This window comes from Gobio gobio, assembly GCF_949357685.1.
Source record: "Gobio gobio genome assembly, chromosome: 18".
NCBI lineage: Eukaryota > Metazoa > Chordata > Actinopteri > Cypriniformes > Gobionidae > Gobio > Gobio gobio.
This window is the reverse complement of record NC_137111.1, coordinates 39,413,344-39,428,965: the sequence shown is the minus strand read 5'-3', so window position 1 is coordinate 39,428,965 and position 15,622 is coordinate 39,413,344. Positions and strand designations below refer to the sequence as shown.

General features: G+C 37.9%; 1 protein-coding gene and 1 long non-coding RNA gene across 7 annotated transcripts in view; both read left to right on the top strand.

The window, feature by feature from the left end:
• LOC307142142 overlaps positions 1–15,622 on the top strand; it is a 576,947-nt gene that overhangs the window by 288,758 nt on the left and 272,567 nt on the right. The gene's annotated exons all lie outside the window — the stretch shown is intronic.
• The window catches only part of dlg5a (discs, large homolog 5a), an 87,947-nt gene that overhangs the window by 65,050 nt on the left and 7,275 nt on the right, over positions 1–15,622 (top strand). For all 6 annotated transcript variants that reach the window (XR_013818430.1, XR_013818431.1, XR_013818432.1 and 3 more), the window contains exons 22-30: positions 2,531–2,693; positions 3,584–3,717; positions 3,811–3,975; positions 4,716–4,899; positions 6,447–6,595; positions 11,791–11,961; positions 13,262–13,458; positions 13,559–13,702; positions 15,301–15,428. Coding sequence is in view for 3 of the 6 variants with exons in the window: in XM_079842695.1 (XP_079698821.1) it covers positions 2,531–2,693; positions 3,584–3,717; positions 3,811–3,975; positions 4,716–4,899; positions 6,447–6,595; positions 11,791–11,961; positions 13,262–13,458; positions 13,559–13,702; positions 15,301–15,428 (1,435 nt within the window). In the remaining 3 variants the exon portion in view is untranslated. The remainder of the gene's footprint in view (positions 1–2,530; positions 2,694–3,583; positions 3,718–3,810; positions 3,976–4,715; positions 4,900–6,446; positions 6,596–11,790; positions 11,962–13,261; positions 13,459–13,558; positions 13,703–15,300; positions 15,429–15,622) is intronic.

Below are 15,622 nucleotides of genomic sequence, written 5' to 3'. Positions count from 1 at the left end.
GTGCAGTTTAGTAAGTTTTATTTATATTGTTAATTCACACATAAATTATAATTCTGTCATTTACTCCCTCATATCCAAACCCATAAAACTTTCATTAAATCTTTGAAACACTAATGGATTTTTGCACCTCCATTGAAAGTGCACGCATCCAAAACTTGAACGCTTCAGAAAGTTCATAAAGACAAACAAATAAATCCATATAAATTGAGCGTTTTAATCCAAGTCTTCGATCAACACACATGTGATTTAAAATAAATAATCAAAAATAATCAAAAACTTTTATCAAACCGTTCGATTGATATTGATGATACTTGCGATTTCAAAATTTGAACGTTTTGGTTGAGTGAACTATCAATGCTGGGACTGAAATCGAAAATGTTTCATTGAAAAGATTTTTCATCCGTGTTTCAATTATGTTAAGCCAATTATGTTTTGAATGACATAAGGGTGAGTAAATGATGACAGCTTTTTCATGTCAACTTTCTCTTTAATATAGAGATGTACCGATTGCAATTTTCTTGGCCGATTCCGATAAAAAAAAATAAAAAAAAAAACTTTCTAACAGCATATACAAACAAAAATAGACTTTTCTTCAATGCAAAGTTTTATTTTCATAAAAAAAACACAGAAAAGTTAGACTGGGAAAACCCAGCCTGATCTGCCGGCGATTTGATTTCGCCCTGCAACTCTACATTCACTTCTACTGCTTCTGATACACTTTAGCGGGAACCAATCACAGACTGGCTTATCCTCCTGGCGCTCTATTGGCAAGTTTAACACGATGACGGATAGAGAAGCGATGTTGATCATGCCTCTTGTGTTCTGATTGCTTAAAGGACTATCCAATTGCATTCAGAGTCATTTGAATTATGCTTGTTTATCACACCTCTTGTGCAGTAGAAAATACATAGCAGTACTCCCCAGAAAAATGTTCAACCTTAAATTTAGCTTGGTCTAGTAATAGCCAGACAACAGAAAAGTACAAATTCTGTAATAAAAAAAGAACAATAAACAAATTGCAAACAACAGCACAATAACAGGAATATTAGACTGCTGAAGGGACAGTTCACCCAAAAATAAACATGTATTAACATTTATGGAAGTTATATAAAAAAAAATGTCCTGGCTCTTCCAAGCATTGTAATGGCAGGCATATTTAGGTATATATAAATACATCTAGGATGGCTTGAGGGTGAGTAAATCACGGGCTAATTTTCATTTTTTCGTTAACTATCCCTTTAAGAGTTTATGCATGGATCCAATATACTGTTACACAACATGCGTTATCTTTCTCAACTATTTAACATTCCTAAACTGACGTTGTTTAACTGAATACTCACCAAGACGGGCATTTTGACAAAATGTTGTATGTATTTGACCGTTTAAGCACAGTAAGCCACTCATTTTGGTACTTGCGACTCTCAGCTGTTTGAGAGGTGGCTTGTGCGCTCCACTTATATAGATCAGTGGTGTGAGCGTGAAACCTGCGGGAATGACTAAAATGATGTGCAATACAAGCACTATTTAACTGGAGTGAATGAGAGTGAGTGAAAGAAGGTGGGTGTGTGTCTCTTCGCTGTTGGAGAGAAGAGAGTGAGAACGTGCAGCTGACGTTATTGCCTGTGCCGCTGGCTACAAAACGGACCGGCTCAGAAATTGGAAAGACGCGAGACTGATCGGCCAGCCGAAAATCAGTCGATCAGTGCATCTCTACTTTAATATGGAGGGGATCAAGTTTATTAATCTGTGTCAACACTTTCCTCAAAGTGGAGTTTAATTGGTGTTACTGGGTAATTTTACCTGCTGCTACTAATTTACTTTTTTGATTAACCTGCTCAGCAAGAGATTCCTCATGAATGTTAAATCTGTACACAGCAGATTTAGCTCTTTTTAGAGTAAATGTCTTCTTAAGTGCTTAAGGTTCTTGATTGGAGAGGCATTCATGATTTGCATGTCAGTTTGGCTGCTCTCGTCCCGAAAAGATCCAGATTTTATCAATCATAAATGCTAAAGTTTAAAGCTGCAGTAAGGAATTATTACCATGCGTGAAATGACAGGTATGTCTGAAATGGGTGTCTTGACAAATCCAACCTGTCTATGATGATAGTAAGACGGCTGTCATCATTTACAACAGCTTCAATAATTTCTGTACTCAGGGATACAGAGGTCGGTTTTGAAATGTTGTGCACTTGTCAGTGAAACGTTGATATTTTGTCTGGACTTGGAGCTGTAACATTAAAGCATGCTTTTATTTGTTTGGGCAGTAAAGTCTTTTGTACAGGCGTATTTAAAGATTTAGGTTAGAAGCCTTCTGGATCTTTTATTGAAGTCCTGTATGCACACTCCCTCAGCTTCCTAGTCCTCCAAACTACCCGTTCAGTAAATGTCTCTTGCTCTACATCTACCTGCATGGTTCTCCTCCGTCGCAGTATTTCAGCATCTACCCTGGCTAAGACCTGCAGACCAGATTCTGTCTCAGCTGTTGATTATCTCTGATCTTGAAATTCACACACTTTTATCGCTCTGGCAGGCCGTACTTGGAGGAGCCACGGAACGTCATCGTGCACAAAGGGGCGGAGCCTCTTGGTATCTCCATCGTGAGTGGAGAGAATGGTGGAATCTTTGTTTCCAAGGTGACCGGGGGCAGCATCGCGCACCAGGCTGGACTGGAGTATGGAGACCAGCTACTGGAGGTTAGTATAACTTCAATACTGTACATCCATAACCCAGATGGGCTTTAAGAGAAAAGAATAAAGAAACTGGAAGGTTTTCCAATGACCTAAGTTTTTTTAGGGACATTGCAAATTCATGGCCATTTTTATTTAAATATAGCCCAATTAGAGAATTCCACATATTTGGGTAGTGCTTCTGTTCACATTCTATATTTCACGTCAGGACAATCACACCCTAGTACATAGTACATGTTTTACATTCCTTGCTATTTTATTGTATGCCTTTTTATTTTAAGAAATTGTATTTAACATTGTTTCTATATTTCACGTCATATTAAGAAACATCACACCCCATGACATAATACATATTTTACTTTACTTGCTATTTTATTTTAATTTCACAACATTTTTATTTGCCATTTTATGTTACTATTTTGTGCAGTTTTATTTTATGCAATTTTATGTGCTTTTTAATTTATTTTCTGCAATATTTATGCAGTTACTTTAGCCATTTTATCTTTTTAATTTTATGCTGTTTTATTTTAAGGAATTTAATTTAACATCGTTCTATTTCACGTCATATTTTACTTTACTTGCTATTTTATTATTTTATGCAATTTTATTGTATGCAGTTTATGCAATTTTATGTGCTTTTTAATTTATGCAATATTTATGCGTTTTATCTATGTAATTTAATACAGTTTTAATTACTTAGAATAAAACAAAAATAAAAGTAATTACATTTCTTTCAATTTTATGCAATTTTATGCTAGTAATTTTTAACTTTTAATTTTTATTTTACTTACTTTTGCTGTCCAGCTAAATGATGAAAATATAAGTTAAAAACAATGTCCTTTTTTTCTTCTTTTGAAATTTTGTGTAGCTCATTCATTTTTGTTTCTTTCTCTCAGTATAATGGGATAAATCTGCGTAATGCCACTGAGCAGCAAGCCCGGCTCATCATTGGCCAGCAGTGTGACACCATCACGATCATGGCCCAGTACAACCCACACATGTATCAGCTCGGCAACCACTCTCGCTCCAGGTACAGCCCTTTTCCCATTCATTTTTTGCTCAGGTAAATGCAGATTTGATCGCAAAGCAGGTGTGGTTTATTCTTGGCTATGTTGTTCCGTAGTTCCCGCTTGGAGCCAGTGAGCACTCAGTCCACACCGCAGGGCAGTGGAGCCGCCACCCCAGATAACCACTCCACCATAGACACCCTGAGTGAACAGGATGAAGGCACGCTCACCCCATCCTCCAAACAGACGACACCCACCACCAGTCCCAACAGCTTCATCAGGTACTGCACAAATGAATACACAGATCTTGCTGTCGAAATAAATGCTGTTCTTTTAAACTTTCTATTTACAAAGTATCCAGAATTTTTTTTTATCGTGGTTTCCACAAAAATGTTCTGTTTTCAACATTAGCCGCGTTTCCACTACAGAAACTTTCCCTGGGAACTAGGGACTGTGGGGTGGTACTCTGTGTGTTTCGACCGCAGGAACCGGAGTCTAAATAGAGTTCCGGGTAAAGATTTCCCCTTCAAAATGGCCCTGTTTGCGAGGTAGTACTTTTTCAAAGTTCAGGAACTTTTGGGTTGGGCTTGGGTGCTGAATATGCTGATTGGTTGAGCTCATGCAGCATTTTATTTCAACCTAAAAGTCTGTTGCGGTGCCGCAGTAAGAGTTGTTTGCTATTCGAATCGACAACAGAGTTTTAAAAATGCGACCGATGAACAGATGACGAGGTTCAAGCTTTATTAAGTTTATTTGAGGAGGACAAAAGCCAGTGGGTTCTGGAAAGTTGCGCGCAGTCCTACATCACAGGACCAATCTTCACGGTACCTTAGACCGCGATGGAAACGCAGACAGCAGCAGGTCTGGGGGGAAAAGAGTTCCTGGGAAGAAAGTTCCTGGGACAAATCGATAATAAAAATAAAGGAAGCATAAATATGGAACTTACCTTTCAGGGTGACACAACATGAAATTCGCTGACTTTGGGTGACCCGTCGGATTCTGTATCTCTCTTGAATGTTAGAATTTCATCTGGGAGTTCCAAGAAAGTTCCAGAGCCTCGCTTGGTAACAGTTAGGAAGACTCAGGTGGAGCTGGGTGTTCAGCTGTGCGGAGGAAACCTGCGGGGGATCTTTGTGGAGAGCCTGGAGGAGGACAGTCCTGCCAGAGGAGCAGATGGTCTTGTGCCTGGGGACATGATACTTGAGGTAAATGGAGCAACATCTCTGTCTGTGTAATGCTTTTTTGGGACTGCTGTGAACAGAAATAGTGAGACAGCAGTTATTTGTTAGACAAATAAGATTTAAGGGGGGGGGGGGGGGGTGATAGATGCTTTATGAATGGACTAATACACTTTTAGCAACAGTCCTGTTGGCTGCTATTACAATCAAGAGTCAAGACTAATTGGTTCCCGGAGTCCTCTTAGCATTGGCACTGATGCAGTTAGACTTTTAACTTAAGTTGAACATATATCATTATGAACTATAAACCATATAGTGCTGCATAATAATATATTTCACCCTGGTTTGCTCAACAAAAAGCCAATTGGAATTTTCCATTGGCTTTTGAAAAATAAGATCTTTGACCAACAAAATGTTATGAATCTTACACGTTTTGTTTATCAAGATAACTTTATGCTTCTGACAACTCTTTCAGTCTTTATTAAATTCTACAAGTTGGCAGGTTTGAATATTTTGTGAGAGCGTGAGTATGGTGACAGTATAGAGTATAGTGGATGTGACAGACCAACATCAGTGTCAGGCCGTTGTTGAGCGTCTGTCAGCTCAGTTTTTGCGGCGTGTTATTCTCCGTCAGCACAAGTCGGACCCCGTCGGCGGGTGTTTGTCTTGAATCGGCATCAGTTGGTGAGAGAGAACTCTGATTGGCTGTTCAGTTCAGTGATGCAAGCGAGCTAACCATGAAGTCAGAGGGCATATAGAGAATATAGAGGCTGTTCTAATGTTGTCATCTTACCTGAGCATTTCAATGCGTGAATATTTTCATAACAACATGGCCATCTGGAATGAAAAATGTGATCAACCTGATTCACATTTAAAACGGTAAGCAAGCACTTTTACGGTCCGCAGTCCTAGTTTCGTGTTTACTTTATGAATGAAGAATATAGAGTACTGCCACCTGCTGATGTAGACAGTTATAATTGGCTGCAGTCTTTGCGGTGTGTTCAAACACATTGTTTGGTCACGGCCTTAAAAGCAGACTAGCGAGTAGATGAGTTTTCCTGTTTGGCGTGATATGTAATGTTCCTGACAGCGTCTGTAGTACCATTTACCCATGCTTTAGCAACCGCTAATTCGTGTTTGGCATTCCAGCCTCATCCACTGACTGTATTGTTTTCCTCCAATTCAGACGTCAGTATGATGCATTCCTACCTATTGTTTTTATTGATCACTTCTTTGCTTTCTGATATATGGTGTGAAATTGGTAATATCCCATTCTTGGCATGGACATATTCAGACCTGTCAGCCACATTATTACACAGTTAATTGCTTCACTAAGAAAAACGAAGAAGCCATCTTGTTTCTCTACATGTTAAATTAGTTCTGAAATGGAAATCGACCAGGAACCCTTAAAAGTGATGCATGTATTTAAAAAAAAAAAAGTAACCTTTGTTAAAATGATTTAGTACAGTATAATTCATGCACAGTGGCCATAGAAGTTCTAAACTTCTAGAAGTAGGCAAAGAGATTTTTAACAAGCGATTTACATTTTTTTCTATCATTCTTTGTTCATCTAGTATGGCTCAGTTAATATGAAGAATAAGACGGTGGAGGAGGCGTACCTGGAAATGCTGAAGCCTGTGGAAACAGTGACTTTCAGAGTCCAGCATCGTCTGGATGAGTTCAACCAGGTGAAAGACACTCCTGGAGATGGATTCTATATCAGGTAAAAAGAAAAAGTTCAAAAATAAGAGCTCCAACACATGTTCATTGTGCAAATTGAACAGAAAACAGTCAGTAAATTGACACGTACCTGAACTTTAAAGGGGTCATCGGATGCAAACTTCACTTTTATATGGTGTTTTCTAGGGATGCCACAATTCTCAATATAATATTGAACCGTTCGGTACGGCATTCACGGTTCAATACGCGCTTGTGAATTGCGGTTTTTCAGTTTTGCATTGAATTTATTATTTTTCTGCAAATTCTATCATTTTCCTCCATCCCAATACTGAACAACGCGACATACATTCACATCACACGTTAGTGGTAGAGTTATACTCACGGAACACTATAGATATTCACAATCACGAAAGTTCATTCTTTGCATGCGCTTTAAAGCCTTGCCGGTTCATTCGCGTGCGCGGTTTTAACATGCGCTTTTCCGAGCGCGTTCACTAAACGCCTGTCAAACTTGTGATTACTGAACTAAGTAGTCGCCTAACTGCGCTAATACTGTCCAATATACACAAGGTTAACATAAACGCAGTCGGTTATGTCTAAAGTGAAAGTAAAATCGCGTGTCTATTAGATGCACGGAGGTCTTACATTGACAGCAGGCAGCCTAGTGAACATGCTGTCCTTAAAGGGACAGTTCACCTCTAAAATTATGTAATTATTTACTCACTCTAATAATGTTCCAAACCTGTATTCATTTCTCGATGACAGAATTTTCATTTTTGAACGAACTATCCCTTTAATGTTAATACAACAACAAAAGACAAAGAGAAAATCACTCACTGCTCTTGACTGAAAAACTAATACAGTAGCTTTAATAAGAATCAATGTATATTTTATAGTGAAGTCTATGTAGTGTTTTTATTTTTACATTTATTCATTCAATTTCATACTTAAATGCTGCTGTACAGCTCTGAGCTGCCAGTGTAAATCTTTATATATATTTGTTTTATATTAAACAATACACTAGGAATGTGTACAAGGTTTTTTTTTTTTTTTAAAGTAAAGTTTAAAGTTTAAGTAAGGTTTTTCAATTATTTTAAGTAAAATAAAGAAAGAGAATTGCAATAAAAAATAGTCTTTTTTCTCATTAACCTCTTGCTGTTCCTGTCGCCTAAGAATAGAATAGCAAAAAACCAAACCGAACCGAAAACCGTGGTTAAAACCAGAGGTATGTATTGAACCGTGGACTAACTGTATTGTTGCATCCCTAGTGTTTTCATATAAATGTGTCTTTGCAGTGTGTGGACCCAACCACCCTACAATGATAAAAATCCATTCACTCCTTTTTTTTAATCCTCAAAAAGCCTAAACACTCTCAATAATCAAGCTGTTTTAATTTTCTGAGCAATATGATGTCATATTGCTCATGCTTCGCCCATGACCGCTGGCGGACTGTCCCATATTAGAATATTTTCGCCCTCAGTCAGTTGTACACTCTCCGCCAAAGCAGCACTTCATGCTCCACGGAAGAGAGGGTGGGTTGAGCAGTAGCTCATTATCATTTAAAGAGACATGCACCGAAACGAGTCGCTGTCATAGACTGTAAAAAATATGGACGTAGTGTTTGTGACGTCACCCTTGGGTTTTGAAGCCTAAAAGTCAGCCGTTGGCATCTTGGCAGGCCGTCACAGGCGGGACGTGGCTGGAGTTGAGGTGACTGGTTGCTGAAACCACGCCCACCTAGCTCGACTATAGCGGCAATCCAGCTGTCCCTCCAGTGGCCACGCCCCTAATTATGCAGAACTTTAAGGCTTAATATAATTTAAACAGATGAGTTATAAAAAAATTCACCCCCCTCACAGTTGTCATGAAGGGAAAAATTAGCTATATAGATCAAAACCACAATTTGTACCAGGCTGTAAACATGTTTTTTTTTTTCTGCTGTAAAGTAGGGCATTTTAACATGGGGCTCAATGAGATTCTGCTCCCATCTGGAGCCTGTCTATAGCGGCCAGTCGATGAACTGCAGTTTAAGTCACTTCCGTATTGGCTTCAAGAGAAACTGCGGGAGGTTGCCGCTTGGTCGCTGTGAACAGAGCTGTTTTTGAGGAGGTAAAAAGGGTGTTTTACACAAACATTGAGGAATTTTAACCGAAGTATGTTACAGACTTTACATGAAGACCCTAAAGAATCATACCAACTTGTGGAAAATGGGCATCCAATGACCTCTTTAAAGAGGACTCGACCCTCTTTTTAGTTGTGATGCAGTGTCTCAGTCTACATTACATTCAGACTGGTGTTTTAAGAATCCAAACAATCAGAATAGAATAATAATTGTATATTATTATTAATATTGTCATTCAGTCAAATATTGCCAGTAATAGCCATATAATGTGAAACAACTGCTCTGTAAAATAAAATTACTATTCATTTCATAAGTATGCTATAGTAGGAAAATTACAATACTTTTGTCCTATTTTCTACACTTGCAAGAGTGTACCTTTGAGCTTTTATTTTGATGGAAAACTACTGTTTCTGTGAAAACAGGTTTACAAATGCGTCTACAAATCAAGTGAACTGCTGTAATCCTCTTCCTACTAAAATGTTGTAAATTTTGATTTCCATGTGAAAATAATACGTAGCTGGTGCCCGCTACGTTCCCAAATGCACGCTAAACTCAGAGCACATGCAGAGATGGAGTTCATTACGTTCACTGATTGTGTGATCAACACGATCAGGGCGCACTTTGCTTTGAAACACAGCGCAAATAATATATATTTATTAAATCAAATCACAGTCCTTTGCGATTTGATTAGGGCCCAAAGCCATATCTCGCAGGGCTCCAGAGTGCGACTAAATGGTCGCATTTTGTGACTAAAATTTGAGAGTGTGCGACTGAATTTTACATCCAGTCGCACATGTGCGACCAGTAAATTTGCCTGCTGTCGGTACTGGAGAAATTAAGAAAATACACTTACTAATTATAATTGATAGACATTATGTCTGGAAAATTCTATCTTTGCCAGCCGTTTCTATATGAGATAATATTAAACCATTTGTCCATGATGCATTTTTGCCATTCGCAATCCAGAAGACAGAGAAAGCGAGCGAGCTCTCTCACGTGGAGCTACAGCGAACACAACACCACAGTCAGATTTATTGAGTGACGATGGCCAAGAACTAAACAAAAGTTTAGTCTGCTTAAACTTTAGGGATGTGCTGTGATATTGATCAAATTTTATTTTCGATTTTGGCTTCCAAGAATTATAAAAAGATATGAGGTATGAGGTAAAACTATTCCTATAGCCGTGTTCGTCGAGCACGACATCCTTCCCTTCACAGCCTTGCGCTGTCATTTCTCCTTAAACCTAAACTAAACGTCAGATTCAGTGATTGTTGTAAACTGCAGTCTCTACTGTTGCCAAACTGCGGGATGTGTTTGATAATAAAGAGCTATTAAATGCTCAATAATTCACGCAAGAGACGCGGTTTCCAACTTCAAGGCGGCTTATGTGTGTGCTGCGAAATGGACCGACTTGCACTTAATATTTTAGGCTTCGTGTGTGCGTCTAAACCATCAAATAAACAACAAATAGCCGGTGTCAAAATGACCGGATTGGAGAGTAGTTATTTTAACAGTTTATATCTTAAATGGGCATAAATAGTTTGGAGAAATAGGAGAATATGATATTATTAGTTCTACATTCGATCGGTCTTAACGGGGCAGCGTCTAATAAACCTGCTGACGATTGAGCCATTAATTCGAATCGAACAAAAGGTAAATAGAAAATATTCACATCTTAATAACTTTAGCTTTTATAAGCATTAATCTATCAATTTATACAGTGAAAACTATGCAGTGTTATTTTACATTTCATTACTTTATTAGATTTCTTTGTAAGTTTGTTCTTTACTGTAATATTAATGTTAGCAGACCTTCCGAATGCCTGCGCAATGGTCCATTTACAAATAGATGTTATATATTTTTGTTCAAACTTTGCGGTTTCTTTTGCTATAGATATTTTACTTTTCAGATTATAAAGCCATGTTAATAATGTTCTTAATTATGTTTTTTTTTTTTATAAAAAAAATTAAATAAAGTATAATAAAAAGAACCGGTAAGAATAGTGTTAAAGTACCGGATCGGTAAGCAGTATTGGTAAGAGTAGTAATACCATTAAAACCTTAACGATACCCATCCCTATTTGTAATACAGTGGAAATTAGTAGATTTGGTTAGCATGTTGATTTACGGTGTGCGCCCCTAAAATTTCTGGTTGTGCCCCTAAAATTTTCAGTTGGGGGCCACTGTGCTCCTAGTGAAAAAAGTTAGTCTGGAGCCCTGTCTCGCTTTCGGTTTTAGTTCGTTTGACAGATACTTTGCCAGAGCAATGGCACAAAACAGCAATAGAGACCTTTTGTGTTATGAGAAGTATTTTTGGTTCATTGTGAAACTGTGGCGGCACAGATTAGACTACGGTGAGCCGCCAGAGTCTAGGTGATTAATGGGAAACGCTGAGGTACAGCATGATCTCAACAGTCTAACACAACAGTCTGCACATCTGCCATTGACTTGCATCACCATACATGGCCACTTACTATATCCCTATAACCAAATGCCAGTGTTTGGGCCTTGTGCATGCTGCTCTAAATATATATGTGAAAAAACTGCAGCAACGGGAATCTTTTAATCTCTTTAATTATGTTTAAGATGGAGGGTGAGATATTGTATCTGGCGGTGAAGATTATATCACCAAATTTCAATAATTTGTGTTCTATAATAGTAGCCGTGGTAATTAGACGGTTCGAGACAGAGATGCATTGTGTCTGCGCGGTGGAAAAAGAATAATGGAAGAGGGCTGTTCAGAAATAGCCGTGTTTGTCTTTGCAAATGAAATTCTGTGGCTCGCAGCTGTTGCATGCGCTTTTTATGCCTGTGCTCCCATGATGTCACCCGCAGTAAATAATCTCTGTCGATCCGCATGTCATGAATGAACCGGGATGAGGAGTTATGGGTGGGCGCTAAAAGCCCCCTCGTGCTACTCCCAGGAATGAAGGATCGGTTCTGTCCCGGCCTCTTCCTGAATTTTTCATTCGTTCTTTCCTTCCTTTATTTTTCTTTGTCTCCTGCACTCTTTTCATTTGTCTCGTATTACCTCATTCTTGCAGATGCCGCACCGCAGTCTTTGCCTCATGTATAATGCTGTCACTTGTTGAATTATTCATTTCCTCTCTCTTGCAGAGCACTTTATGACCGGGTGGCTGAGACTGAGCTCGACCTCTCCTTTAAGAAAGATGACATCCTCTATGTGGATGACACGCTACCAAATGGCAACTTCGGCACCTGGATGGCCTGGCAACTTGATGAAAATGCACAAAAAATTCAAAGAGGGCAGATCCCTAGCAAATATATGTGAGTCCCATCCTTAGACTCAATCAAATGATGGTGTCTTATAAAGGATGAATCAGTCACGGTTAGTCTAATTTTGACTGTGTCTTAAAAAGTCAAAAAGCATCACAGTCTAAAGCACATCGTTTTATTTAATCAAGTAGTTAAGGGTGTTCAAAAGTTTGGGGTCAGAAAGTTTTTTCTATTTATGAAACTTTTTTTATTGTGCAAGGATGAATTATATTGATCAAAGTGACAGTAAAGACATGAAAAAATGAAAGTCACTTTCCATGCTTCATTTAGAAGCCCAACAATTTTCAACTAATAATAATTGATTCATGAGTACCATATCAACATATTAGAATGATTTCTGAAGGATCATGTGACTCTGAAGAGTAATGATGCTGAAAATTCAGCTTTACCATCACAGGAATAAATGACATATATATGTATATTAAAATAGAAATAAAAGTCATTTTGGTAACACTTTACTTACAGCCTTTTATGTATAATGCATTATTAAGGTATTCATAACGTATGTAATGCCTTCATATTTTCATAAATAATTATCAAAGTTCCAATGCATTATAATATTTGCAGAGTCCTTCTGAAACTGGTTGTTTGTCATGCGTTTTAATGCATTATACTTTCCAAAGGCATAACATAAGTATTATAATGTTACAATTATTTATAAGACCATACAATGCATTACAAGGCATAATTAAAGCATTAAAAATCGAATGAAAAATACTTTTATAATGTATTATACAAATAGGCTTTAAGTAAAGTGTTATGATATGTATGTATATGCTAATTGGCCATTTTAAGATTATTTATTTTAAGATATTAACTGATTACATTTTAGTTTTTAAATATATTATTTTAGATTGTTTATGCAATTAGTACATCATATAATTTATTATATAATTTTATTTTTTATTTTTCTGCATGGATATTCTAATAATTGGTGGTAATGGTTTAATGTTAGTGTTTAATTTCAGCAATTGTGTGTGTGTATATAATTACACAAAATAATGTATATTCAATTTTGTGTATATATAATTCACTGTCATTAATGTATAAATCTATATCAGCCTGTCAGCCACTTAAAAGCTCTCTAGATATTTAAATAGATTTTTGATTTTATTCCATCTCTAGTTAAAAACAACTTAATGCAACTGAATCCATGTGCTCAGAATAGAGCATAGGCTTACTGCAGACATACAGATGTGTGTATACATAGTTTTTAAATGAACACAATATGAAAACGTACAGAAGACTTCAGAAAGGCAGTTGTGTAACCTGAACTTCTGTTGTGGTGCAGGATGGATCAGGAGTTCTACCGCAGACACAGTATGACTGAACTGAAGGACGAGACGGGCTCCAGTAAGACCCTCTCGGCCGCCGCACGCAGATCCTTCTTCCGCAGGAAACAGAAGCACAAACGCAGCAGCTCCAAAGATGGGAAAGACGTGGTAGCCTTGGACGCGATCAGCACAGACTCTATTCCATTCTTAGATGGTAAGACTCTTCAGTATCCCATAATGCAGTGCTGCGGAAATTAGCATTTTGATGAGACTGATGTTGATTTTGTTTGTTTGTTTGTTTTGGGTGTGCTCAGACTGTGTGAGCCTGGCCTATCAGAGAGTGCAGAAGATTGACTGCACATCTCCCAGACCAGTGCTGATCCTCGGCCCGCTGGTGGATCCAGTTAAAGACATGCTGGTCAAGGAATCTCCAGGGAAATTCAGCAGATGTGTGCTTGGTACATGACTACTAGACTACACGACTACTTTTAACTGCACAATGATCACTGTTAAAAGTATCTTTGTCATTCTATAAAACGGTTAAATGTTTATACATTGAAGGTATTGAGATTCATCAGTACTGGTTGTCAGTAATACCATCAGAATACACATATGCTCATAACATTTTTCAAAGAATGAGAACTGGAGCTGTTTCAGGCATTTTAGGCAAATTTTGTTTGCTACTGTTTGTTATAACTTTAAAGATAAACTGTACACCAACTCTCCAAGCAAATTTTCCAATTTCCTTAAACAAAACAAAAAAAGTATATGAGATTTCTCTGTATTTCTCTTCTTTGTCATTTACAACCAGCACTATCAAATGCTCTAATAGTAATTATGGCAAAAGTACCTGTGTTATTTCAATTTTTTTAATTGAATAAAAAATTGGAGCAGTGTTCACTTAATTGAAAAATACTTTAAAGGGATAGTTCACCCAAAAATAAAAATTCTGTCATTAATTACTCACCCTCATGTTGTTCCAAACCCGTAAGACTTTCATTCATCTTTGGAACACAAAAGAAGATTTTTTTTTTTTAATCGCGTGAGGACTAACCTCTTTGATTCTTGCTGAAGCTCAAAAGTGCTGAGGAACACGAGAATGAACCTCATTGGTTCTTGAGGAAGCTTGTGCTGGGTAACACAAGAATGAACCTCATTGGTTCTTGAGGAAGCTCAAACGTGCTGCGTAAAACAAGAATGATCCTCATTGGTTCTTGAGGAAGCTCAAACGTGCTGCTTAACACGAGAATTAACCTCATTGGTTCTTGAGGAAGCTCGTGCTGCTTAACACAAGAATGAACCTCATTGGTTCTTGAGGAAGCTCAAACGTGCTGCGTAACATGAGAATGAACCTCATTGGTTCTTGCAGAAGCTCAAACGTGCTGCGTAACACGAGAATTAACCTCATTGGTTCTTGAGGAAGCTCAAACGTGCTGCGTAAAACAAGAATGATCCTCATTGGTTCTTGAGGAAGCTCGTGCTGCGTAACACAAGAATGAACCTCATTGGTTCTTGAGGAAGCTCGTGCTGCGTAACACAAGAATGAACCTCATTGGTTCTTGAGGAAGCTCGTGCTGGGTAACCCAAGAATGATCCTCATTGGTTCTTGAGGAAGTTCAAACGTGCTGCGTAACATGAGAATGAACCTCATTGGTTCTTGAGGAAGCTTGTGCTGGGTAACAAGACCGAAAGGTCTCAATATTTTCATTTGTGTTCCGAAAATGAATGAAAGTCTTATGGTTTTGGAACAGCATCTGGGTGAGTAATTAATGATGGTGAACTATCCCTTTAAGAGTAAAATCCATTGTTTTGATTACATTTTTTAATATTTATGTTAATATTGAACTATATAAAGGAGTATATTCAGTTGCATATATGTTTTGAAACCGATATCTAGATTACTAGTATTACTATCTACTAGTTTTGGCATCATGAAAACTGGCAGTATTAATGGAGAACACTGTCAGGTTCAGTAATGGATAAATGTCATTGGTTCAGCCTTAATCATGCTGTTGAATATGAGCGAGCTGACCTTTTGTTTGTTCTGCTCATCCAGAGGTGATGAAGGCTTCTCAGCAGGCCATCGAGCGCGGGGTGAAAGACTTTCTTTTCATCGACTACAAACGGAGGAGTGGCCATTTTGATGTGACAACTGTTGCCTCGATCAAGGAGATCACAGACAAGGTTTGTCCACATTTCTGCTGACTACATCTCAGCCAAATTTTTTTTGTGATGTTAAATTGAAACAGTACCACGATCTGATAAATGAGTAGATTAATATCAAGAGATGAGGTTCGTGCTACGTGGTTGTGTTTGCAGGATTGCTGTCAATGACTGTAAGCTTGTTTCTCTGTTTGCAGTCGCTCATGCTGTATGTG